Raw genomic sequence first — 27,552 nt, 5'->3', positions numbered from 1 at the left:
GAAGATCATTCCAGACACTACATGCTTTGAAAAGGCAAAGAGACCAAGGAAAAACTCGATTTTAAACATAAACTGTACACCTTTTTTTTTTCCCCACAATGCAGTAACATTCATATTTGCATTTTTCTAATACCGAAGAATTTTAAGATGTAGATTATAAGAAAACAAGTTTTAGCGTATCTATTCAGTAAAACATTTGACCAGTTATCAGTTAACCTCTCAAGAAAACACGATTATGCAATGCCACACTTCATCAGGCAGCACATATTTTACATAGGCATTGCTGCATTTCATGTGTATGCAGAGAGGTTTTCAAATGTACCGAGTAGAGTGGCCTAAGCACAGCATCCAACAATTCTAAGCTCGTAGTAATCAACTTAAGACCCCTTCATACTTTACAGAAAAAATTTATATATCTAAAGGAAGACTTACCTCATCCCAAAAAGAGGTACATAACAGGTCATACAGACTGTGTTCTGGAAAGCTTTATTTCTCTAATAATACATCCTTAAACCAAATGTCTTTTTACAGCTAGGGACATCAATCAGAAATTGAAAACACCTTGAAGATTTATACAAAGGACTTAATAACAGTTTGTGATCTACAGTCCTAACCTATAATCAGATTTATAACCCCCTAGATACGTCATGTTTTCAACTATGGATTGTGCCTGAAAGATACAGAAAATTCAACCAGAAAAAAGAAAGAATACTGACAATAAACTCCAATTATAGTGCAGATTCAGAACTCAATAAATAGATTAATGATTATGCAAACTACATGTGATTGAAACCCTCTGTTAGTTGAATAATCACCACTGCTCCTATTTTAGGGATGGAGAAAATTGAAGCATTATGGTTTGCTTCATCACTTCCTTTCACTGCTTGATCTACTATTCAGTACCTACCAAAGGAATAATCTGGGAGTATTCAGTGCTAAGTTAATAGATTCCTCATCCCCCGCTTTCATTTATTTTGTTTTGGCCACAAGAGGTGATATGCCTGTAGAATTTATGGTACATCCCTTTACAAAAATAATTTTAGTTTTTAAGCTGCTGTAATTATGTAGTTTTTTAATTATACAGTCCACAAGGTTGAAGAGAAAAAGATCCATCTTCTGTTCCTACTAAAACACATGAAATCTGTCAATTCACAGAATCACACAATATTCTGAGTTGGCTGAGACCCACAGGATCATTAGAAGTCCAACTCCTGGCCCTGCACAGGACACGCCAAGAATCACACCATGTGCCTGAGAGCCTTGTCCAAACACTTCTTGAACTCAGACAGACACACTTCCCTGGGGAGCCTGTTCCAGTGCCCAACCACCCCCTGGGTAAGACACCATTTCCTGATATCTAACCTAAACCTCCCCTTGACTCAGCTTCACGCCATTTCCTTGGGTCCTGTCATTGGTCACCAGAGAGAAGAGCACTTGTCCTTGTCAAACTTCATACAGCTCATGACTACCCAACCAATGAATTTGTCAAGGTCTTTCTGAAAGGACTCCCTGCCTTACAGGGAGCCAACAACTCCTAAATTTGTATCATCTGCAAAATTACTTTGCATCCCTTCAAGTCCCGTGTCCAAGTTGTTTAGGAAGATGTTTAAGAGAACTGGGCATTAAGATGGAGCCCTGCAAATCCAGCACAGGTTTAGAGTCAGCTGGGAGTTTATCATCCTCACAGCTATGGTCCTTCAGCCCGGGCACTGGGACACCCTTAGTCATTCATCGGTGTTGATGACAGAGGCAAAGAACGCATTAAACACCTCTGCCTGGTCTCTGTCCCTGTTTTTGAGGTGACTATATCATCTGGTAAGCATTTTGTTATTTTACAAAGGTAGTCTTTTGCTAGTAATTTGGCTGCAACTGCTACACTGAAAATTGTGATCAATAACTCAGTTTGAATATTTGAAAAGCACTCAGCTTTTCAAATTTCAGAATAAGAGAAATCAATCTGTGAAGAGTTACTATCTGCAATAAACTGTAACTAAAGAATAATAAAAAAAAATTGTAATTGAAACATTATAGTCTACACCAAAATGAGTTCTCAGTAACACTGCAAAAGTAATTTTTAAGGCAAAATTCACAATCAGAAGGTTATGATAATAACCTGTCTTAAAAACTCCCTTAACATCTTTGTTTTGCTAGTTCTTCTGTTAGTCCATTTCAGGCACTGGAAACTGAGTGTGTGATGAAACAGTGAGTGATGAAAAAAAAACCTGATGGTCCAACACCATATACCGCAGCCTTTCAAAAATATTAAACATTGAGCAGCTGGTACAGCAGGTCTTCTAAATGGTGTCTCCAAGAACCACCTTTTAGTCTTCCTGAAACTATCTAGCCATTTAAAGATTTATTTTTCTATTCCACTACAAGTAAGAGAGATCCCTATCCTGGAACTATTTATCCACATTACCAGGAACACAAGTACTACTGCTTTTAGACTAAATTTCTGCTAATACATAGATGTGTAGACTAAATTAGCTTCTTGGACTTTTCTGATTATCTACACTATGAACATTAAAAGTTGCTAATAGTGGGTTACTGCACTGAATCAAAACATCCATTTCTGGAAGACACAGCTGAAAAATGTCTAATTATCATTTCCAAATTCTCTAAACTTTTTTGGTCATTCAGTCAGCCAAATCCTTATTATAAACTATCACCTCTTACCATACACCCACAAAACAGAAGAAACACTTGTTAACAAAACACAAAACTGTTCTATATTTAATTTCTGACATATCACACTGACTGATGTCAATTGAAAATATGGAGGTAACCAAATTTCTCTAGCATGTCAATTATCATAGAATCATTCTGGTCTTGACATACCAAATTAGTAATTAGTTGAGTAAGTTTTAAGTATACTCAGCATCCCAGAGGCCTGATGTCACAACACATGAATGAACCGCTTTTCTTCTGAAATCTCATCTGACTAGGTTCCAATGACCACAGGGATTGTTACCAATGCCTCTGTATATCACTCTTTGCATCGCTCTCCTTCACTCTGAAAGTTGTAATGCCTGGAATAAGTTATGTTGACACATTTATGGAGATGTTAATGCTAATATAAAATTTAGACTGTGCTTCCTGGTACTGCAGCCTTCTGCACTGCCACACTGTACAGGATCACACTACTTCATCCCATCAGCCCAGAAACCATACAGACTCTAACAGCCACTTGCCCATTCACCCTACTGAGACAGAAAACTTGCACTGACAGGCAGCTTAAATCTTTTTTAAGGTTTTGCCCTGAACTGATGAACAAGTGAAAGCAGTAATAGGACTGTATTCAAAACCACGATAAGAAAGGGCTATTGCAGTGGATTTTCCTACAATATATAATTCACAACTCTGTTTCACCTAAAATTGCAATTAATTGTAGTGTTATTTAAATTGGTTATTCCTGAGATTTGAAAAATGAAGCAAGTAGGACTTTTTTGTTCAAGAAGTATTAAGCATACTGAAAACAAAAAGTGTGGAATAGATTTCCAAACTTCTCCAAAAGCTATATCTTCTGTACAGAAGTCTATTTGTGATTGCCAAACTGAGCAAAACCAAATTAGTTTAGAACCACTGGATACTACAGATGAGCACTACTATTTGCACACATATATTTTTCCCATAAATGATTTGGTATTAATGTTAACAAGCTATTGATACCAGCATTTACAAAGAGCATGTGCAGCATACACATTATCAAACAATGGTACTAGCTTACATGATTCCCAAATGCTAAATATTTGTGTATCCTGCCCATTAGCAACACAGAGTTTTATATGAATTACATAATTATGTAAACTATTTGGAACAAGTAGAGTGATTCAAGAAAACAGCAAAGGATACACTGCAAAAGCCAAGACAAGCAGACACCACACTACGCTGATATTCATTTCCTGTGAGGGCTTCACAATGCTGTAATAGGCTTCTGTCACCACATACACAACTGTAGCTGCAACAGTGAAATCCACCAACCACTGATACTCCGGAAAATAATGCAGTGCTGAAAAATAAAAATTTGTTAATGCTAAAGGTATGCTTTAACATATATACAATGGAGTAGCAACTAAAAAAAGTTTTCAGTTAAGTGAACTCTAGGTAGACCCAGATCAAGCAAGTGAAGTGCAACAACAGTGAAAAAGCCACATATTCTTACTCAACAATGTAAAGTTCACTCTTCACTTCTGTCATTCAATACTTGATTACTACTCACATTTAAAAGGCTACAAGATTTTACTATTTTATCACCCCAGTTTTATACATTAACATCTTAAATTGAAAAGGCATACCTAATGTAGATTTCACACTACAGAAAGAAAACAGGTCAGTTCTTCAGCTGAGTCTAGCTGCAATTCCAGTTCAGAGTTTTTTCTGGCTTTCTATTAAAGCTCATTGGCAATCATTTAATATACTACATATGATCACTTCTTTTTATTTAAAAAATCCCAACATCTAAGATACTGATGGCTTATTCTTCCAGATTTTGTTAATACATCCTGTACAGCAATAGTCATTGGGTAAATTTAACTGTAAAAATTCTGGGGATTGTACTGTATTACATACAGGCTGGATGATATGAATAGAGAGCTCCCAGAGGTGCTGGAAACCACAAAGAACAATTTTTGACAGCAAAGTGTGGTCTGTCCCACACAAACACCTTCCCTACACCTTCACAATTTGAAAGTCAGAAAACATTACTGAACGTTTGACTTGACTACAAGCTAACTGTTGGTAAGCACATGAAATTGGCCAAACTTGGATATTTCCAAGACCTGTATTTATTTTGAAATAACAATCTGGTTAGATTCACCAGAAAAACCTGTATATATAACTTCTCAAAGACAGTTAAACCCTATCTTGTATCACTCAGGTAGACAATTAAATGCTACAATTTCAAGGAAATAGCACTGATTGAAACTTGGGAACGCTTTGTTTATTTACATATTAGCTACAAAAAACTCTGCGGTGCTAAAGAAACACTGTCTCCTATAATTTGAGAAGTCTCCTGCAGAGGACTACGCTTCCATTCTTTCTATATTTATCCAGAGAACACACTCATGTAAAAATGTAGATAGGAAGAAAATATGTATCACACTTACATACATATCCATACATGAATTTTCTGTAACAGAATGACTGATTATGATTAAGGAATCGAAAATCACCATTTAAAAAACAGCAAGTTCCAAAACACTTAATGCTGCATATTTCTGTACTTGTGTCACTTCGTGTTTTTAAACATTTTACCTTAATGTTTCCAGTGTGTGGTTGAAAGGTCTAGGTTTCAATGCTACAGCACATTTCTTATTTGAGATAAGCAGAAACTATATGTTTTGACATCTGTCAATTGTTATTTTCTTGTACAAAGCTACAAACTCTATTTTGAATAGACTATGAAGTGATTCTTTTGGTGTTGTCTCACACTACTACGGAAGTCTGATATAACAGTTGTGCTTTATCATAGGATCACAGAATCAACCGGGTTGGAAAAGACCTCTAAGATCAAGTCCAACCCTTGATGCACTACCACTGTGGTTACCAGACCATGGCACCAAGTGCCACATCCAGTCTCATCTTAAAAACCTCCAGAGACAGTGAATCCACCACCTCCCTGGGCAGCCCATTCCAATGTCTGATTACTCTCTCTGCAAAAAATTTCTTCCTAATATCCAACCTAAACATCCCCTGGCAGAGCTTAAGACCATTATATTCATCTTTTTCCACAACACTGCTATTAAAATGCTACCCATGGAACATGAAAGGAGACTTAGCCTGAATATTTGCTTTCTCATTTATGATCAGTTTTACTCCTATTCATTAATTGTCTATAAAAGAGATATTCCACCATTAATTGCAAACAAACATTTCATAGAAACAATAAGTATATATCTGAAATATTACTGTTTGAATAGAGTTATTCTTACCAATAGTGTCCCTTTCTGTCACCGATTTCGTTTCCAGATGAAGATCGATATCTTTTGGAATGGTTAAGGGCTTGTTTTCAATATGACCATTATATTTTCTGTTAAAATAAAGAAATAAGTAGATAATACAAACAAGAGTATGACAAAATAAACTTTTTCAATATATAATGACATTTCATATTTAAGAAAAATGCAGATCACTTTTTTTTTCCCCAAATGCAAATATTTTTATGTATCTCGCTTAAAGTAATATTTCAAGTTGAAATCTTGAGAAGCAGCCAGGTATGTTGATGGTTCCTAGCTTTATCTTCACAGATTTCAACATACTTCTGTGGTATGGGTTTAAATGGCTTCTATATGCTGCATCCTGAGCAAGTATCGGGTCAAGATCCAATGGCCAGTAGTTACTTCAGCCCATTGATTTTCTCTGTTCAGAGAGCTACAGGGTGTTCCCACAACCAAAAAAACCCCCCAAAAAAAAAAATCACAAAAAAAGCATCAGTCCCTCTTATCACAACAAGGTGCTTAGCAAGTACATCACACGATCTGGATTAACCTAGGTCCTTGAAAGATCCATCCTGCCAGCCATCAGGCAAAGACAACTTCAAGACAGCTTTCTAATCTAAAAAGATGTGTATTTAGAACACAGGGTGCTTTTCATCTGGAACTCTGAAACTCTGCCAACATCACGATCTTCACTTCCCTGAAAATAAGTCATACTGGTAGACTTCAAATTGAAAAAAAACATTATTCTTAAAAGAAAATTAACAAAGTTAGATGAAATTGGTCTGACAGATTACTATTACTAAGGTAAAATTTATCTCAACACTATTAAAAAAAATCATTTAAGCAGATCGGAAAATGTTTTCTTAGATTAAAAAAATCAAACTCCAACTTAAAATCTTTAAATGGCTAAAAGGAAACAGTAAACTCTGCCACATTCTAGAATACCATCTCTGAAATTAGAAAAGGAAAGTCAGATTTTCCATAGAAAGACATAGAAAATTATTGGGTTATATATAAGCATTAAAAAGAAATTCAATCAATCTCAGCTCATATGTGAAATGAGAATACATGCTGAAAGCATTAATAGAATTTTTTCAAGTTATATTAATTCTTAGTATCATCCAAACAATTTTAACAGACAAACTGCGGATAGGAATCTAAGGCATTTCTCAAAAAACTCAGTTCCCTGCCCACAGTTGCACTCCTGATTACTTTCCTACTCCATGCACGCAGGAGTACCATCCTCTTGAGTGAGATCAGCATTTTGATGACTGAAGCTATTTCAGTTCAACAAAATTTGGTGTTCCTACTCCGTAATTATCTCAAGGGACCCACAATCCAAGAGACATAGACAGAACACACCTGGGATCATTGGAAGCTTTAATTCAAAGTAACTGATAGCAGCTATGGACCTTTTCATTAGCCTAGGAATTTAATATAAACACAATTTATTCTGAAGTAGAAAATTTGCCTAATATTCAGGTGCTATTATAACCTACAGCAGAATATACTGAAGTATAATATGCACTGAATAAAATGGACTAGAAGTTCACACTACAGCTGTTTCTAAGGCTAATTTTCAAGCAAGTTCCTTGTATCTCCTTTCATCATTTCTCTTTTAATTAGTTCAGATGGGCAAAGTATTTAAGGAGCAGATATTATATTTTTAAAGACTATGGGCTGGACAAAGCAGATTCTTTATCTTGAAAAGACATGGGGAGTATCAAATAGATGCATCCTTATTTCTCCTACACCATCTGTTTCACATCTCCTTGTTGAGATGATTCACAAGGAGATGTGCATTCCATTCTGCGCAATCTAAATCAGTACATCCAAACTGATCAACAGGAACAATTCCTACTTAACTATGGTTCTCCCTCAAGAACAGTCACTTCTTTAAAGGACACAGAGGTACATTTATTCACTAAAAAATAACCATATTATTCAGCTGTTAAAAAAAGCAAAGCAAACATCATTTAAGCCTCCACATTATCGCTTTGGTTTCTTTGAAGTTTTATATCCCTGGTGATTAACATTCACCCTCGAACAAGCACCTACTACAACTGTGGGAAAAGACTGGCAAGGTTGAGGAAAGGCAATAAGAGCAAAGTACAATTATTACTTTGCAGTGTGATTGTGTTTTTCTGTTTAAGGCTCCTATGAGTGAATATAAAGTTATAATTACATAACAAAGTTATTTTACACATAAATAAATATCACTGGTTAAATGGATTGCTACAAATTGTAATGCTATTCACAATTATTTTGCCTTAATTTGTCACAGAAAATTGTTAGATAAAATGAGTTTCTGAATTTTAAAGAATATTGCAAAAAAATTACTATTATATAGCTTTCATTTTGCAAGGAACAACTTAACCCAGAGAGTGGTGGTGAATCGTGCTGCATTCAGCTGGCAGCTGGTCACTAGTGGTGTCCCCCAGGGATCAGTGTTGGGGCCAGTCCTGTTCAATATCCTTATCAATGATCTGGACAAAGGGATCAAGTACCCCCTCAGTCAATTTGAAGATGACACCAAGTTGGGTGGAAGTGTTCATCTACTGGAGGGCAGAAAGGTTATGCAGAGGGATCTGGACAGGCTGGATCAGTGAACCGGTGCCAAAGGCATGAGGTTCAACAAGACCAGGTGCTGAGTACTGCACTTGGGTCACAACAACCCAATGCTATGGGCTGGGGGAAGAGTGGCTAGAAAGTGGCCCACTGGAAAAAGATCCGGGAGTGCTGGTTGACAGAAGAGATGAACACGAGCCAATGTGTGCCCAGGTTGACTAAGGCCAAGGGCATCCTGGCCTGAATCAGCAAGTGTGGCCAGCAGGACCAGGGTAGTCATTGTCTCGCTGTATGCAGCACCAGTGAGGCCACACCTTGAATACTGTGTCCAGTTCTGGGTCCTTCAATTCAGGAAAGACATTGAGATGCTGGAGTGAATCCAGAGACAGGCAACAGAGCTGCGGAAGGATGTGGGGGTTATGTCTGATGAGGAGAGGCTAAGGGAACTGAGATTGTTCACCCTGGAGAAAATCAGGCTCAGGGGTGACCTTATTGCACTCTTTAACTACCTGAAAGTAGGTTGTAGCCAGGTGGGGGTTGGTCTCTTCTCCCAGGTAACCAGTGACTGGACAAGAGGATGTACTCTCAAGCTGAGCCAGGGGAGGTTCAGGATGAACATCGGGAGGAATTTCTTCATGGAACTGGAATGGACTGCCCAGGGAGGTAGTGGACTAACCATCCCTGGAGGCGTTCAAGAAATGACTGGATGTGACACTTGGTACCATGGTCTAGTTTACAAGGTGATCAGTCAAAGGTTGTACTAGGTGAGTTCAGAGGTCTTTTCCAACCTAAATGATTCTTGTGATTCTGTGAATCACAGAAGCAAATAATGTTCCCAACCATGCATCTTAAGAGCTAGGAAACAGGGAAAAAAATCACATTACAACTAACAGATTATATGAGAAATGTGTAAATTAACTCAAGTCTTAAGATTTATTTATAAGAGAGTTCATACTGGGATAGAAGAAACAGGGCTAAAAGAAACCTCCTGTGTTGCCAAAAGAAAGCCAGAGGGCATTGGTTGTTTTAAATATAGCCAATTCAGAAATATCACATCAACAAGGCGAGCTCCACCACCTCAGATGTCTCGGCTCTTGACACAGCTGTATTTTTGTTCAGAAGTACATGTTCTTCTGTTCAGAACCTCACGTCTGAACACCAGAAATCTGTTTCCAGCTTAAGCTGACAGACAGCTATCCCACCTCCTCAGTTGCCTTTTTGATAGGTTAAACTAGCCCAGCTCTTTTAGGCCCCCCTTGTAAGACACTTTCTGTTTCCTGGATGATCCTAGCAGCTCTGTTCACCTGTTCACATACAAAATTAATTTTTCTTTAACATGAGTGATCAGTAATGCAGTATACATGTATACATGTATACAGTAATGCAGATAGAGTTCTACACTGGTGTCTTGTCCAAGAGGATTAATATTACCCTTTCTCTTTACTAGAAACACCTCATGTAATACATCCTAGCAGCACATTTACCTTTTTCACAGCTGTGTAAGAGTGGCAGATCCTAATAATCTACGTTGAACTAATATACTCAAATCTTTCTTCCCTTGATTCAAGTGAAGAGGTTCAATTCTAAGATTTGCTTTCCTCAATTTTTATCTAAATAAATACATCCACTGAAAAAAAAAGCTTTGCCACCAAATTAGCAGCTTCACAGACCATTTTGTTAACTGGAAATTAACCAGTTCTGTACAACTTGGCAAAGTTCAACCCTTTGTTAAACTGAAAGAACATATTTTGGTAAAGAACTGGGACAATTAATGCAAGTGGGGTAGTCATATGCAACTAGCAGTTTTTAACTCACACAAAGACAAAAGTTGGCTGGCAAAGTTATTACATGAACATGCCTAAAAAAAAACAGAAGAGAGGGGAAGAAAAGCTTGAAGCAAGTATTTACCTGTCTTTTTTGCTCTTCCCTCTTTGCTTCCCCGCAAGAATCCGTAGTTCTTCTTCAGTGGGATGTTGATACCACCGTAAACTGAAGAAAAAGAAAATTTTAAGTATAACAATACCTGTATTTGCAATGTCGAGTGGGGCTTTTAAAAACTGTACATCAGTGCAGACCTGTATGCCTATCAAGACACCAGTCATTTGCCACTCCTAAGCAGGACACCCTTATGTGCCAGTACCAATCGTGCCTGAACTGAACCACAGCTAAACTTCAGTTCTCTTCAGTGTGAGATGTTTATTTATGATCAGAAAGTTTTGACACTTTGTCATTCACATGAAAGCCCTTCAGCTCTCAAAACACCAAATTTTAAAGATATCACCAAATACAGGGCTTGTAGAAGCAGAAAAGGTTCATTAGAATAACTATACCATCAAAATTACCCATCAGAACCATATTCTAAACAATTTTATAAAACATAATTATACCCTCAAAAACCCAGCAATTTTTCAAAATCTGAAATAGCTATTATCTAATAATCATTACCAGTCTTTTTCTTAAGCAGAGCAGATCATAACATCAACACTCCTTTCCTAAAAGCCTCCTCAGTGCTAGCTTCAAATCCTACTAGAAAAAGTGACATTAAAAAAATCACTAATTTACATGCAGTTGACCTACAAGTTTTTCCACTTTCACAAATCAATGCATCATCCATTGCTCATTCATTTAAAAGGCAAGAAGTGGGAAGGAAATTATGAAGAAGAAAAATAGAGATGGTTAAGTGCTAGGATGGTATATTTTACTTAAATCTCTAAGTACATCAAAAACCTTAGTAGCTGAAACAAGGCCTTTTCCACATTCAACAAGCGAAGATTATCGTCCACATGCAGGAAGGATGTCACTGTGGTCTCCACTCTCAAATGCTGAGGTAAAGGAGACCAAGTATTAACCAAAAAAGACTTGGGAAATGTATGTGGAAGTAGGAGGGCACTAATTGTCACCCATAGTGACATGGTTTACACTGGTAATAGTTAGAGGCGATAATGGAATCCACAACCATCTGCTCATATTAAGTACACTGCACCAAGTAGGATCATTCAAATCTATGTCGGTGAATTCGAGATGATGTCACATCCAAGTTCAATGAGATAGCAGGGCAAATTTGGAAAGTAAGCATCAAAACCCAAACAACCTCAAGCCACTTGATAACACTTGACTCCCAGCTCTGTTTTGGAAAGGCTTCCTTCAGCTTGGGATCTTTTTGAGAGAAAAGAACTCAAATACCAGTCAATAAAACATCAAACACCACAAATTTCCCTTGAAGGAATTCACTGCCAGTTCCAAAACTGAAAATGGCAAATATTACAGACTTTGCACAAACACAGAGTTTTGGGGGGAGAAAAGAGGAGCTGACTTTTGTTCAGGTTTTTTTTTCAGTGTAACTAAGAGTGAATGTTGTTTAATTAACTTATTTTCATCATGTGTGGTCCTAGCTGAAAAATCTGTGGTTTGTAAACTTTGCTGCAAAAGAGACTTTGTTAAGACTGAGACACACAGAAACTATAGAAACAACCTTTTCATCCAGGAAGACAAACAACATTGGAGATGCTGACTTCTTCCTATCTTTCACATGACCCAAAGAAAGTGTGAGAAAGCAGAGAAATATTCTTCTGCTTTGTTATTCACAATATCCCAGATCTGAATTTGGCATGCTGAGATTACCATAAGCAGTTCTGTAATGATGAAAGCTACCTAAGATGTGAAGAAGTTTTTCGAAATCTTTCCTGCAGAGAAATAGTACCTAATGCAGCAGAACAGACAAAATTCTTGTTCTGTGTAGTATGCTCACCCAAATCAAACACTTAAGTTACAATTTGCTCCTAATACAGAATATTATGTTGCAAGTGATACCTAATTACAATAGGATACAAGAGTTTGGGGATTTTTCAGTCCATAAACCCTATACACTTAGCATTTAAAATCTTAAAACCAAGAGATCTGAACCAACGTTTTCATAAAGAGGGAGACAATAAAAAAGTAATTTGTATCTGTTTTAGCTTACATATGCTTAAATCTCAAATCCCACAACTGTGGCTTTGACATATCCAAGTCAGTTTGAATAGCAACAGCCACACAGATATGCCCCAGTTAATCTGAATGAAGATCATTAATGAATGCACAACAAAACATCCATTTTCTCCCGTCTTCCTGAAGTGGCCTGAAAACAGAACAACTGAAACAGCTGAGCAACTTAAAAGCAACATTTTGGTAGAGCAAGTTTTATTAGTTAAAAATACAAAGGCATATACAGATACTTAGGCTGCCAATTCTTCCAATAAATATATTTAAATTCCATTCAAGCTCTGAAAATAGCATTGATTGAAAAAGTTTGTATTTCTTTACAAATTTAAGTAAATAGCTTTTTGACAGTCAATGATGTAAGTATCTTATGTCTGTCTATTCTAACAATTCTTTTAAATTTTGAAATGTCTGTGCTTCCTTTCAATGGACTTTGCTTGTACACACACAGGCATCTTGAAATCAACTGGTCACTTAAGTGTTTCCATCTTGTCTGGTAACACATTTGTCCTCTCTCCCATTTGGCAAGGACTATCTATAGACATTTTGGTCTATCTTGCTTAGGAAAGCCTGCCAACCCTTTGGAAGCAAGACATTTAGTTCAAATCACTTAAAAACCACTGTTGGGAACCAAAGATGAGTTGGAGTCTATTGACAAAGGAAAGGAGGAGCAGGTAGTAACTTCTCCTAGGCCAGTTGAACTGCTTAGGAGTGTGCCTATTTGTACCTGTACACTTTTGTGTATAAAACACCCTACCACTCCACCTGCCCAGGTCTGCCAAACCAAATACCACTGGCAAAAATACAAAACTAAAGAAAAATAGATTAAAAATAATAGATAGTTTCTCAACTAAACCATCAAAATAACTGGTTTTCTTTCTGCCATTACAACTCAGCTTCTTGTTGTTGCAAAGCTTCTAACTTGTTTTCATTTCTGGTACACAGAATTATTTCTGACTCTTCATACAATTCCTGCATTCAGGGAATTATTCATAGTGTCTGAAATTACAATGCACTAAAATAAGTTACCAGGTAAATAAAAGAACACTGAAAAGCAACCATGAGATTTCCAGGGTACTAACATAGTAAAGGCAATATCAGGACTCCCATTGACTTCAGTAGGAGCAGAATTACCTAAGCACAAGTGCTGAAATCTTGCTTCATGTATTTATCAATCTGCAGGTGTGCAAAGATAAATGGAGAAAAGGATTAGGAAAAAATGTTTGAACAGCAAACCTCTCCCTATCATTGACACATGCCTTAGAACAAGGATACAGAGAGTGAAAACTTTGAAAGAATGAAGATCACAGACATAATACTGAGCAATTCTTTTAAAAGAGCAATTAGATATTTAAATTTTGAAATAAAAGTCTAAATAGGATATAAAAAGTATAACATGCCCTTTGGTGATAAAAAACACTCTAGTGGTAATACACTTGAAAAGCAAATGGTAGGTAGTTTCATATTCATTAATGTAATACTCTTTTTAGGGCACAAAAAAGGTGATCATCACCCTGCAGATGTGGTCAACAACGAAATTTCATTAAGAGTATGATTCCTGTTCGTGTTATTCACCTAACAACTACTGTTTTCTGTTATACATAACACACCTCTAAACAACATTTACAGTCAATTCTCACTAGCAACTTGCTGGGTGATGAAATGTGGAAAATTAAAAAGAAACAAGTTGGTAATTATGAGATGTAGAATCAAAAAAGGCAATGGCAAAAAGGCAATGGAAAATTATACAAGACTCATTAATACTCTTATGGAGTATATTATTATTCAAGGGATACTCCTTGAATACTACACGTATTCTCAAAATTTTAACAATTACAAAAGACAGCACTCTACCTTCTAATCAAACTAAGTATTTTTCTTACCAAATGAAAAAAACAGTGTCTATGATTCCTTTTGATATTTAGCATACTGATTTATATTCAAAACAGCTGTTGTTTTTCATTGTTATTATGGATACAGACACACAGGGAATGCTCCCCCTGCAACTCACTATGTCTATTTGATCTATTGTTACAAGGAAGTAGTATATTGAATTTATGCTAATCCTGTCCTATGAAGTATTAAAAAACCAGAATTTTTAACAAATACCTAAGTACCGTTTATATGAAAAGCTAATCAGGAGGTGGATTAACAACACCACAGAGGCAGTGCAGAGGAAACAAAATCCTTCCATTCTTCAGTATCTTGTATTCAGTTTAGCTTTTTAATATTAAAGGATGTACCTTGTAGCTTTAATATAAGAGTTGAAGAACAATTAACTTAATGACTGATACCATTAGCAGCAACAAACAATTCTGTTCTTTTACAGCAACAATGTGGTTTTACCTTGAGCCTGCAAATCAGGTGGCACAATGCTACAGTATTAAGAACAGCTGTCCATTACTTTTCAAGAATTACTGTTACTACTCTAATGCATAACTGCATTGTCATAGTCACACATTGTATAGCAACTGTTTCTTATCTTACCTGCCACTACAGAGAAGCCAACGAGCAAGAGAATAGTGAGGTATGATCTTCTGTATGACACTAGCCATTACCATGGTAACCACCAGCTGTACACCTATCACACTCTGTAGAGAAATAAGTTAATAATAAGTCAGTATGTGTTTTAGAAAAGTCATAAAGTATCTTAAAAAAAAATAAAAATGCTCTGTATGATAGGTTAATTTTTTGGTTAATTTTAAACTGGAAAGGAACAGAGGGCAGGATACGGTCGCAGTTTTCAAAATAAAAAATCCCCTGAAACTTGCTACAATCACTTACATGTTTCATCAGAGGGAAAATGCATTCCCAGGTCACGATGGCCGTAATATATGTCCCCTGCTTCACATACCAAAAGGCCACCCATAGACATGGCATTTCACAAGACATTATGCCTTAAACCTACATCCCTGATTACAAATTTGGGTTTTGTGATCTCTTCAGCTCTGACAAGATTAAACAGCTGACACCTCAAACCCCCTGGAGTTAACAATAACTTCAAAATTAACAACATCCACTTTGTGAAATTGCAGTCTTTGATTAGTGTAGAGCATTTGCCCCACACTGAACTCCAGGCAGAGGTGGGGAAAGAAGGGCACATAGGAATCAGCATAGCTTCAACATCCAACTCTTGAAAACCATTTGGCACTTCAGTAGTGTCAGCAGCCACCTCATTCCCAGTCACTCAGCAAGCTTTAATTCTGACTGTTTGTTGCTGTTTCCACAATTTTTTTTTAATGCCATGGCAGACTTCCATGCATCCCTACTGTTCTCTCAGTAGAGAGTAAGTCCCACTCCTCTGTTTCCCAGCCCATCCCCACTGAAGGGCTTGCATCCATCCATGGTGGCACTGTACTGCCTATCCTATCACATCTTTGTTATCCAAATGAAATCATAGCTCTGCAACTTCATACAGCCCCCTACTTCCCCATTTTTCCCCATGCTGCATGCATCAATGTACTGGCAGGTCAAAGATGCTCATTTCCCTGAAGAGGTCTAAGAGCTTCTCCCTCATAATGTTGGCCTCATTGTATATACAGATATTTCCTATTTGTATTTACCTACACATGAGTTCCTTTCTCCCCTAATTAGTTGTTTTTAAGGACTCTTCTCAACATAACCTTGCATCCTTTGCTTACCAGCTCAGTCCACCACTTTCTCCTCTTGATTTGTGAGTCATCACCCCCTTCCTCTCTCAGTCCTAGTCTAAAGCTGCCCATACCAGTTTGGCCAGACTGTTGGCAAAGATGCTTTTGCCCCACTTGGCCAGGAGAATGCTGTCCCTCTCCAGCAGTCCTTGCACCTCAGAGGGGGTCCCATGGTCATACAAGCCAAGTTCCTGCTATGCAACAAGCTGTTGACCTACAACTCCTCGCCAACCTTCCCCTTCCCTACCAACAATAACTTCTTTGGTCTTAAATATTGCACTAAGGAAAGTTCCTTCAATGCTGTTTCTTTCCCCCCACCACCTTAAATAAATCAGAAATTGTGTCAATACTGTGTAGATGAAATGTTTTTGCATGATGTGCAGTATCATCCTTAAGCTAACACGATTGAGGGAGATTAAGATAGCCTACATTATCTTGCAGTATTTGTAAACATTTTCAATATATTACCACACATCTCATAACAAAGTACCAAACGTCAGAAGTACTTGTTACCTTTTTATACTTTGAAATAACACCTTTGGAGAGGTTCAAACCCCATTAGTGCTCAAGCCCCTCCTTGCCTCCTCCCTCCTTGGAATTTCTACTGCTCCTACACATTGGCGCCATCAATTCCCTGAGGTATGTCAAAAATTAAGAACTCGCTTTTGTTTGTGCTCTATGTCACCGAGATCAGGGATCAAGATCAGGACTGAGAGGTGCATGTATTACTACTCTACCTTTATTGAGGATTGTGCATAGTTCCATGCCCAGATTACTCAAACCAATTCCCTGGCTAATTTTCCTTCCAGTGAAAGGAAGTGTTGCTAAAACAAGCTGCCTGCATAATATATTTGATTTTTAAATTACTAACTTGCTAAGGAAGTATATACTCTCTAATTTGTGTACGAAACAAACCACGTATTTTAAAAATCAAGTGTTTATTCTGACCACCTCACACTAAGCCTGACCACTGCCACCCAATGTAAGAGAGAAATCACTGTCCCTTTATGCCGCCTGCCCACTAAGCCATGATCCTCAGAATTCACTCTCTTGGTGTGTCTCTTCAATTACTCCTAGAGGTTCCTATCAGCAAGGGAAAGAAAATGCCTTTTCAACACAAGACGACAGGAGGGAAAATTATACAAATCAAGGCAGTTATTTTTATACAGGGCAGCAGGACCACTACCTGAGCTAAAACACTTACAAATCAACAGACTACTTAAAAGTTCACCAACAGAAACTCATTTCCTTACTCAAGTGAAGGTTGCAAGTTGTTAACAGAACCCATTAGGAACAATTTGTCTTTAACCACTGAATGTCTCCTGTATCCTCTCTACCCCCTTCCAGTAGAAATTCACAGTGCTAATTCCCATAGAGGTTTTTGCTGCATTTGTTAAAAACAGAAATACCTACAAACATTTCAGCATACAAATGAAAACAATTCAGCAAGTTTTAAGCCACAGGAAAAAAATAACCGAATCCCAAAGATATCGCTAATCTTAACTTTAAATCTGACTTTGTGGTGGAAATATCTTTCTCGTATTTTCCTGCACTTACTTTCCTACAATTAAAAAATGGATATATGAGGTCACTTGATATAGGCATTTTCCCTTGATTCCTGAAGGTTAGTAAATAACCACAAGTAATATGTTAATAGCGTAAAGCTGTGACATGAAATTTAAAAAAGTCCACTGCATTAATCTTCCTGCAATCTGCCAAGAACACATGGCACAGGAATACAGTAGGTGATGTGGTCACTCAACACGCTATGTGCACAGCACAACTTTTTGCCAACTCTACCCTTTTGCCTGGATGTGGTTACACTCCGCTTGTGTGTTTTATAAACACATACCAGAAATACGTGCAACATCCCAGATTATCCCATATTATGACACTAGAACACATCTTTCCCCTCCCCCGAAATACAGTTCAGGCTCTGTCTGCATCCAGCCTCCCACATATTTCTAAGTCTTCACTTTACCACTAATACCAGTTTAAATTTAAAACCACTCATTTCAGGGACATGAATGAAAATTGGGTGTTGGTTCCCATCAATATCTTGCATCCTCTACTTGCACACTCTAAATTAGAGGACAGAGTTTAGATTTTAGTCATAAATCCACAACTTTAAAAATCAAGAGTATAAAAAATAAAGTACGACATATTTGAGAGGGATAATGCACAAGGGCAAAGCCCACATCATATGGGGGTTTTGAGGGCCTCCAGTGAACAAAACCTGGAACCCATCACCTGACCTGTGATAACGTAATTAAGCAAACAATCACTGACCACGCTGACCCAAAACTCATAGAAGCACTACTCACCTGTTAAGAGATGAGGAACTGCTGCGCAGACTAAACAAAATGTCTGCAGATACAGAACAGTTTGTGAAAAATCATGTTAATTGAACCCATTTCATAAGACCTTCGGTGCACTGATTCCACACATATCCATGTCCCTATCATGCCTCAGCTTTGCAGCATGGAATTTGAAATCCAAGTTCAAGACTCTAGAGAGAGAGGTCAGTATTCCATTGATCAGAGACATTTCTGTCAATCTCTAATGCCAGGAAGCGCTGGGACCAAAGAAAGAGGACTATGTAACATGGTAAGTCAGTTTCTCTGCGAAACACAAGCTGGAAAGAAACCTCCTGGCCAAAACCGAGACTGAAATAGTACAGCCACGCAGCGACAACACTGTCAAATAAACTGCAGTCTAGCTGTGTTTCTGTCATAGAAGGCCTTTGGTTAGAAGTGCCTCAGAAGTCTGGAGCATTGTGCTCTCTTCCAGATCCTTGACCTTTACTTGCCTAACACAGCACACTTCACATGAAAGCTTTAAATCATAACAGAGAACACATAAGTGGTCCACAAGAGCAGTATTAGCAGTTACATTAAAGGAAAGCTGGCCAGATTTCTTAAAATCGGGGAATAAAAAGATGACACGTCCAAAAGGGAACAGCACAAGGTTGAATAAAGTACAACCTAAACCTTCACAGTTTTATATTACATACCTGGTGACACAGTTGCTGATAGTGAGGAGAACAAAAACTAAGAATAACCAACTAAGATAGAGTTACAATACTCCTATCTACAAGTTAAGTGTACTTATAAAACACCAACAGCGATCTCAGAGCAATGAAAAAAAGAAAAACCAACAAAATTAAAAGTACTTCTGCCTAAAGGACATTTTTCTTTTCATCATTAATTGAATTACAGAACATGAAGCACAAAGTCAGCCAAGGCTGTTTTATCCAAAGACACCACTCCAGTCTCCTCATTTTGACCTTGCCCAAGGTTATTCTTCCTTACTTGTAGTAACAGGTTTTTCCATCTTTCTTTTCCTTACTACATATGTATATATTACAAATAATTCAAACACCTTGCTTTACACAGGACTTTGAAACTACCTGTTCTCTGACAATAACCACCTCCTCTACTGCAAGATGAGAATCTTGAGCTGAAGCCAACTACTGTGTGCACCAGGACTGCAGCAGGGATACAACTGCATGCCTGAAAAAACAGCTGGTCTACAATTTCACCTTCAGAAATGTAATGCCAGCTGCTTTCTTTCTGAAGTGGCAAGTCTTGTAAAAACAAGATTTTTACACAACTGCACTGGAGTATTCTACAGATGTTAACTCAGGGCATAAATCTCTTTCAATGGCAGCATGCAAACATGCTAACAAGGCTGTGAATTTCCAGGTAAGAAATGGAAAATGTATGGTATTAGTGGTGACCAGCAACATCCCTAAGAGAATATAACAAACATTTTCATCTCCTGCAATTCCAAATGTGCAATGGTATTTGTGGAGCCTGAAAGCTAAATTGGTATAAATTTTTCAAAATGTCTTTTAATAGCTGACACATTATTGCTTTTGCTATTAAATGACACTTTTCCATAGGTCAATTTTCCCCCACATGCAAATTTTTCTCTGTATGTATATGCCCAAGCTCAAGCTGCAGCTTGCAAAAGCATGACAGTGTTCTTCTGAAACATAAATGCAATTCAGAATTGTTTCCTAAACAGTAGAAAATATTATATGGGATGGTCAAAGAAAATTGAGCTTGCTGCGCAGCATCTTAAAATGAATGCTTCCTGTGAAAAATACCACTTTTACAAAAGACCTGTAGTCAGAATGATAGTCAGCAATCTGAGGCAGTTCAAATCTTACTATATGTAAAAATCAGACATTCATAAAGTTAATCTTGGGAAAGATATCTATGCCAAGAGACCTCTTCAAAGTTCAGATTTTTACTTTTTTTTTCTTTTCTCATGACCAAGTTTTCCCTGAATCAGAATTTTCATGCACCTACCACTGTTTACAAGACAGCAGAGATGAACAAAAGATGCATGAAGTGGTATGATGAATATACAAGAAGTTCAAGACCCAACCACTCACCTTCACGGGTCTTTCCCACCCAAGGGTCACTCCTCTCCTGACCAGTGTCTTTCCACAGATTCAAAAGACAGACAATAAACTTGCATTTTACCCGACAGTCTTTTGTCTTTTTCTACTGAGGCTCTCTAAGCACAAAGATTACAGAACTAGTGATCATTAGGCAAATCAAGCTATTGCTACAGAAATTCCATGGCTGGAACAAGGGCATTTATAAAAAAACACATTTATCTTTATTACTGAAGAGGCCAATATTGAATATTTGTTGTACTGAACAAAGTAGATATGCAATGTATTATTAGATTACAAGTAAAACCAGTTCAGAGAACTGATCTGCTACACAGGAAAAAACAAGGTTATACTCCACTATTACTATTCAAATACTTTTTTACCAAAAAAGTAGTTGGGGAAGTTTACCAATACTTCCCCAACGAACACAAGTAGGAACTATGGAAGCTCCCACTCTCTAGAACACTTGCTTTTTAAAGAGCAGGCTCTGCCATTAAAGGAATAATTCCAAGCATAAAAAGTGAAAAGTCTTTGATGCCTCAGCTCAACAGTCTAAAACACTGTGGCCTTGCACAGTATTAAGACACTTGTGCAGAGTGTAAAGTCATGGCCTAACTGGGACTGTAACTGCATAGATGAGTCTTGGCAGTCCCAGCTTGGCAGATCTTGATTTTTAAGACTTGATTTAAAAGTCTCCTGGTGCAAAAGAAACTGATGAACATTTCATTCTCCTGTTGCTTTGGAACTACAGAATGCAGCTTCCAAACACTGTAAAAGTAGACAACCATCTTTTCACTTTGCTGACGTCATGGAACCACACACAAAGATTATTTGTCCACACTGCCAGCAAAGGAAACTGGACTTGATCTTTCAATCTCATCAGGCAGCACAAGCAACCACTCAATTTATTTAATTAAGGACCTACACTGAGAGGAAAAGCTCACAATTTTCAAAAAGTAGCTTCCAATATGGATATTGGCCACAGCACCCATGGAATCCTATAAATGAGTATTTCACAACCTTTTGATTAAATATTCTAACCTCAAGAAAAAGAAAAAAAGGAAGAAAAATACTTCCTAAGGAAAAGAAATATAGTTCTTTTCATAAGCCTTTCATAATATACACTATTAAAAAGAGCTTTAGTAGAATCATGTGATTAAATCTCTAAGTATGAGAACAGTTAAAAGGCAATTTTATTAAAAATGTAACTGTAAAGTGCATTTCTTAGCAATCTGCTTCAACAAACAGACACTTCTGCCATATTTAAAATGACATTGAAACTTAGTCATATAGTCATATGGAAGAAAAATATAATATAATAGATATAAAATACATAAAATATACTCTATATTATATGTGCAATGGTACATACAAAACACGTTTTATACCTGCACCCACATATCCTTGCTCCTTTTATCTCTAAGTACATTAAAAGCCGAGCTGATCAACTCCAGTGTTTTCAACGGTAACTAAGACCTAAATACAAAATTCAGTATCTTTATTTATTTGATATTCATTACTTAGCCTCCTCTATTTAAGCGACGTATATCCAACAAGTTTATACCATTAACAATTACACCAGTCAAATTTTGTTATTCCCCTACAACATTACAAGGTCATTCATTGTGCATTATGTTCAGAGCAATAAATTCTGGCTGTGCTGAAATACCTGTTGTGAAAAGCAATTTAAAGTGGGATTCTTTTTTCTTTAGGTCCCTTCCAACTCAAACCACTCTAGGATTGTGTGACACTGCCGTGCTGCCACAGCACACACTGTGACACAGCCCAGAGCACTGAAAATGAACTGGCATTAATGAACAACAAAGGTTTCTACATATATCCAAGACCACTTACACATCCTATTTATAGGGAGTTTACAGAAGATGTGAATAAACAATCAGAATCAAGGAATCGTCATGGTTGGAAGAGACCTTTGAGATCATCAAGTCTAACGTCAGCCCAGTGCTGCCAGTGCAATCACTAAGCCACCGAACCACATCACCCAGCGCCAGATTCAGACACCTCCTACACATCTCCCGGGATGCTGACTCCACCACCTCCCGGGGCAGCCTATTCGAATATCGGACTACCCTGACAGTGAAAATTTAATATCTAATCTGAACCTCCCCTGTCTCAGCTGGAGGCCATTCCCTCCGGTCCCCTCACTGCAGGCACGGCAGGAGAGACCGGCTCCCACCTCACCACAGCCTCCGTCCGGCGAGCTGAGGAGGGTGATGAGGGCTCCGGGTATTTATGGTCAGACATCCCAACCCTGTCACAGAGCCCAGAGCACGGTGCCTCACTCTCCTTCTCCGCGGAAAAGCGGCACAGAGGGACCGAACCCCCGAGCAGTGCAAAGGTGCCGGCGTGAGGTCGCGGCGAAGTACAGCCAGCACGATCATTCCCTTAATGAGAGCTAATGAAGAGACCCACTCGGCGGTCTCGGCCCTCCCACAGCCGGGGCCGGGCCCTGCGGAAGCGTGGCCCCGCACCCCAGGCCGCGAGCAGAGCCTCTCCCCACTGTCCCCTGTCCCCGCTCCCCGCGCTCACCATGGTGCCGGTGCCGGTGCCCGAGCCCGCGCCGGCCCCGCCCGGCCCCGCTCCCGGCACATAAATCCCCCGCCCGCCGCTCCCGCCCGCACCGCGCCGAGGTCACGCCGCGGCCCCTCCGCTGCCAGGCCCGCCTGGGCTGCCCGAAGAGCTGCCTGCACGGGCGGGGCCGCACCGCGCTGACACCGCGTCTCGGCGACACCGCTGCCCCCTCCGCTCCGTGCCTAAGGGATGGGGAGAAGCAGGGAGAGCGAAGGCGCCCACCAGGGAGCACCCTCCGCGGGCCGCTCGGCGCCAGCCCTGTCAGGCACAGGCGTGGGCAGACGGCCTCGGGCAGGGCGCCGGCGCGACCTCGCCCACGTGACGCAGGTGGTCGCCCGGAGCGTGGACTCCCCCGCTACGTCCCGGGCACCGCCGGTGCCACTGGGAAGGGAGGGAGGGAGGGGTGATGTGTGGGGGGCGGCAGCGCTAAAGGAACGAGCCGGGGGAGGGGAAAGGGCAGGAGAGCGGCGGCTCAGTTGTGCATGCGCAGAGGTCACTGAGCGCTCCCTGTGCCGGCGGTGCCGCCGCGCATGCGCAGCGGTGCGCGGTGAGGGCGGAAGCGATGCCGGCCCCGTTCGGCCTCGACATGGCGGGGGGTTCGCGGGCGTCGCAGGCGGTGCTGAGGGAGTGGGGCGGGGCTTCGGGGAAGTGCCTCGTGTATCCGCCCTGGAGTGGCACAACGGGGGTGGAACGGTGCTCGGCCTTTGGTCCCAGCTCCGCTGGCCGCCTAGGTCTGCCCTGAGGGACGCAACTGGATAGCCGGTCCCAGAGGAGTGCTGGGAAGCAGCCACGTCTCTCAGGTGGAATAATAAAACGGCTTTCTCGTAAATCGTACCACTTTAAATGCGCCACTGCGGTCTGTCAGCTGTGATCTGGAAACTGAAGCATTCTGGTTGAATGGATAAATGGTATTTCTGAAGAAAATACCTACATCTGGTGGTGTTTTGACAAGCTTTGCTACCTTTTGAGAAACCCAGGAGAGCGATTTATAGAATCAAAGCATGATTTTGGTCCACAATTTTGAGGATCGTTTTGTTCCAACTCCCCTGCCATGGACAGGGACATCTTCCACTAGACCACGCTCACAGCCCCGTCCAACCTGGCCCTGAACACTTCTAGGGATGGGGCATCCACAGCTTCTCTGGGCAACCTGTGGCTGTGTGTCACCACCCTCACAGTAAAGCATTTCTTCCTAACATCTAATCTAAACTCTTTTAGTTTAAACCCAGGACACACGTGGCTTTCTGGCCTCCAAATGCACGTTGTAGGCTCCTGTTCAGTTTTCCATCCACCTTCCCTGCAGGGCTGCTCAGAGTGAATCCAAATCTCACTCTGCACACAAACCACTAGGAAAAGATAATTTAGTCACATCGTAACAACTGTCATGAAGACCTATAAACTCTGTCATTCTGACATTTTTAATTGTTACTTTGAAATATGTGGCAGCTGAAAGAAAAACTCAACAAAACCCACGCAACATCACAGTTATAAAACAGTAGAGCAAACAGACTTCAAAGGAAATCCTCTCAGATACCAGAGATTATAGTACCAAAGACAAAGAGAAGATGATTTTGACTTATTCAAACCCTTTAATTTTAGTCAACAAGTCTTTGGCTTCCCTATTTATGAATGCTAATTTGGTGGCATTTGTGGCAAATATAGCATGGTAGAGAAGAGCACTGTCAAGAAAATAACAAATTCTAAAGGCATTTGGTTTACACCATGTGTTCCTGTCAGATAGAATATTAAAGAAAATTAGGAGGTTCTTAAAAAAGCAATGTTAAAACTGAAAAGCATCGATCTAGATGTAGAAATGGTAAGAGATGAGATGCATTTGGAGAGCAACTGATTTAGACACATTTAACATTTTTGGGTGTAAGAGTCTCAAAAGTATGTCTTCTAAAGGAAATTCTTACCTGTGGAATTCTTTGCATAAGATTTCATCACTGATGTGGATTTGGTGGCATTTTGTGAAAAATAAACAATCAAAATTGCTAATGAGTAGAGCTATTTCATTAACATAAACAAGAATTACCAATTGGTCAGCTTGAACTCCAGCAATCATGAGTTTAGAGACCTAGTATTTTAATTGCGGTCTTTTTTAAATGGGTGCTTAACAAAAACAATATGCACACAAAACAAGGCCAAAGCTCCTGTAACCACTATACAAAAATGGATTTTTTTGAATGGATTTATAGGAGTTGAGTGGAGCCTTTCAAGCAGCAAGCTAAAGAAGATTGTCCTATGTGCTTCTGTCACAAACACCATCTCACCTGTGAAGTCATTCCCCTGAGCCCTGTTGTCTCACATAGTGGGCAAGTTTTAAGAAACTCCTTAGATCAGACATGTCTTTGCTGCCCGTGACACCTGGATGCAAGGTTGGCTTAAGCTGGGCACATGTGCCTCATTCTTCAGAAAAAAAGGCAAAAGCTCCTCAAAAATGCATTTCTAGAGTATTATGACTACGAAGGCAGTGGGTTCATTTTTATGTGCGTGGGTATGTGTCTGTGCTTAATAAGTTGCCTCGTGGAATCCGGGTCTGGCCTGGGTTTTCTAGATCTTAATCCCCACACCCAGCCTCTCTACTGTATTTTAATATTATGACCAAACTATTTTAACTATGTACAAAAGTATGTATTTATTATATATTGGTTCACACAACTGTGCCGTGCATACGCACATTCCCACACATATATATGTCTGTATGTGTAGAAAACTCATGTTGTCTGAAATGTGTTCTTTAAAATGGTACACAACATACAACAGAGTAATCAAACCAAATTTGCCACTGCCAAAACTAGGCACTCCTCATTTTATCAACTGTGTGTCACTTCTGAAGTGATTACTGCTCTGTTCAATTAACACAAGTAATCCAATTGGAAATGTGCTTTCTGGTAGTGAGCACACTTTTTTCCCCTAAAATATCAAGCTACTAAGCAGCAAGTGCCTTCTTGCTGAGCAGTTCAGTAGTACTAGAAAGGCCCGTGGTGTGTTGTGACTTCATTTAAGCACTATGTGTTAAAAGAATTTAAAAATAGATGGCTCAGACAGTAGTATTTCCTTTTAAAAAGCACTCAGTGGTTTTGATGGTTTTTTCTCTCTACTGTACCTTAAGGCTTCATCTACATTGTTTGAATATAAACTGAAGTACTTGAAAAATGAAGCCATAACGGCATCATCAAAATGTGGGTATATCAGCAATGGGCCAGTACATGCTGCAGTACCCACAATGGCATTCATGTGCAAAAAATTCTTGTCACAAGTGAGCAGGCTACAAACTGGCAAAGCATTCCAGATGTGTGATTCAAAAAAAAAAAAAAAGGTGAAGGTCTCTGGTATTTTGGCATTAAGGCAAGCAGTAGATGATGATCAGTGGGCTGGAATATGCAGTGCAAGTGCAGAAAAGAGCTTGAGCCAGTTTGCAGGAGCTGGACCACTGAAGGTCTTGCAGATCAGAAAGAGAATTTTAAAATGAATCCTCTGCTTCACAGGGGAAAAGTATAATGAGCAAAGTAACTGATGTGTTTGGAGGTTTGGGAGCAAGCTAACAACCTGACAGAAGCATTCTTCTGTGCTCAGCGACAGTGCCACAGCCCTCTCTACTCCATGTCACAGTTCCTTGGGCATCCAGAAATGTGTCCCAAGCACTTGTACATATTACAAGTGTTTGGCGGTGGGGGAAGGATGAGGGTGAGGGAAGCAAACTAAACCTTGACACTCCAACAATATTCTTATTCTTCTACAAATCAGAAGCAGTGTTTGTAAGGCTCAGGACTAGGAATCCCTCAGCCCCTGTTGATGCCTCTGCGTTCCTCACAAGAATGGTGATTTGTATAACTTTAAACCATGAAAGGGGCTCCAAGAAGACTGACCGTGAGTGAGTGGGGATCAGGTAATGACTTGTTCTAGTCCCATGCTGTCAAAGGGGAGATAATGATCAGGAGACAGGTTTTCCCCATCCTGCTTCCTCTGCTATTCATCAAAGTCAGTGATGAATTTTTTACTTTGCTGTGCTGTCGGGAAAGGGGACAGGTCTGGCTCAGTCAAGTATGTACAGAGGGCTTCATGCATGAAAAACCAAGCAGCCCCTCATTTTTATTTTTTGTCCCTGTCTACGTTCCCAACAACACACAAACAAATCATATGTGCAATCCTTTCTTCAGAAAAATCCCCGAAAGACCAGCGCCAGGAAACCTGTCATGCAGTGGACCCTGAAGAAGTTGGCTGTTGTCATACTGAAATGCATTACTGCTCTCTAATGAGTGAGAGTTAATAAAATGAAGTGGTAAACCCACACGTGAATTATGAAGATCTTCCCTCACTAATGAGAGTTATCCAGCATCCCATGGATGCTCATTATATGTTGTTTATATCCAATAATAAAGTCTTCCATTGCTTCAGTGGCATTATCTGGAAGTGG

General features: G+C 39.4%; 1 protein-coding gene across 3 annotated transcripts in view; it reads right to left on the bottom strand.

Moving 5' to 3' along the window:
* The window catches only part of TMEM161B (transmembrane protein 161B), a 42,545-nt gene extending 19,391 nt beyond the window's left edge, over positions 1 to 23,154 (bottom strand). Inside the window, exons 1-5 of one of the 3 annotated variants that reach the window (XM_051782629.1) lie at positions 23,091 to 23,154; positions 14,970 to 15,073; positions 10,413 to 10,493; positions 5,931 to 6,028; positions 3,853 to 4,009 (exon numbers count right to left, since the gene is read on the bottom strand). In XM_051782629.1, coding sequence (XP_051638589.1) covers positions 3,853 to 4,009; positions 5,931 to 6,028; positions 10,413 to 10,493; positions 14,970 to 15,073; positions 23,091 to 23,093 — 443 coding nt within the window. In that variant the 5' untranslated portion in view covers positions 23,094 to 23,154. Of the gene's footprint in view, positions 1 to 3,852; positions 4,010 to 5,930; positions 6,029 to 10,412; positions 10,494 to 14,969; positions 23,046 to 23,090 lie in introns of those variants that run through there. The other 2 variants (XM_051782628.1, XM_051782627.1) reach the window with 2 other exon arrangements.
* Positions 23,155 to 27,552: the final 4,398 nt, after the last annotated feature.

Source organism: Manacus candei, unplaced genomic scaffold, assembly GCF_025592945.1.
Source record: "Manacus candei isolate 608988 ecotype Guabito, Panama unplaced genomic scaffold, ASM2559294v1 h1tg000016l, whole genome shotgun sequence".
Lineage (NCBI taxonomy): Eukaryota > Metazoa > Chordata > Aves > Passeriformes > Pipridae > Manacus > Manacus candei.
This window is presented reverse-complemented; position numbering and strand designations above follow the sequence as displayed.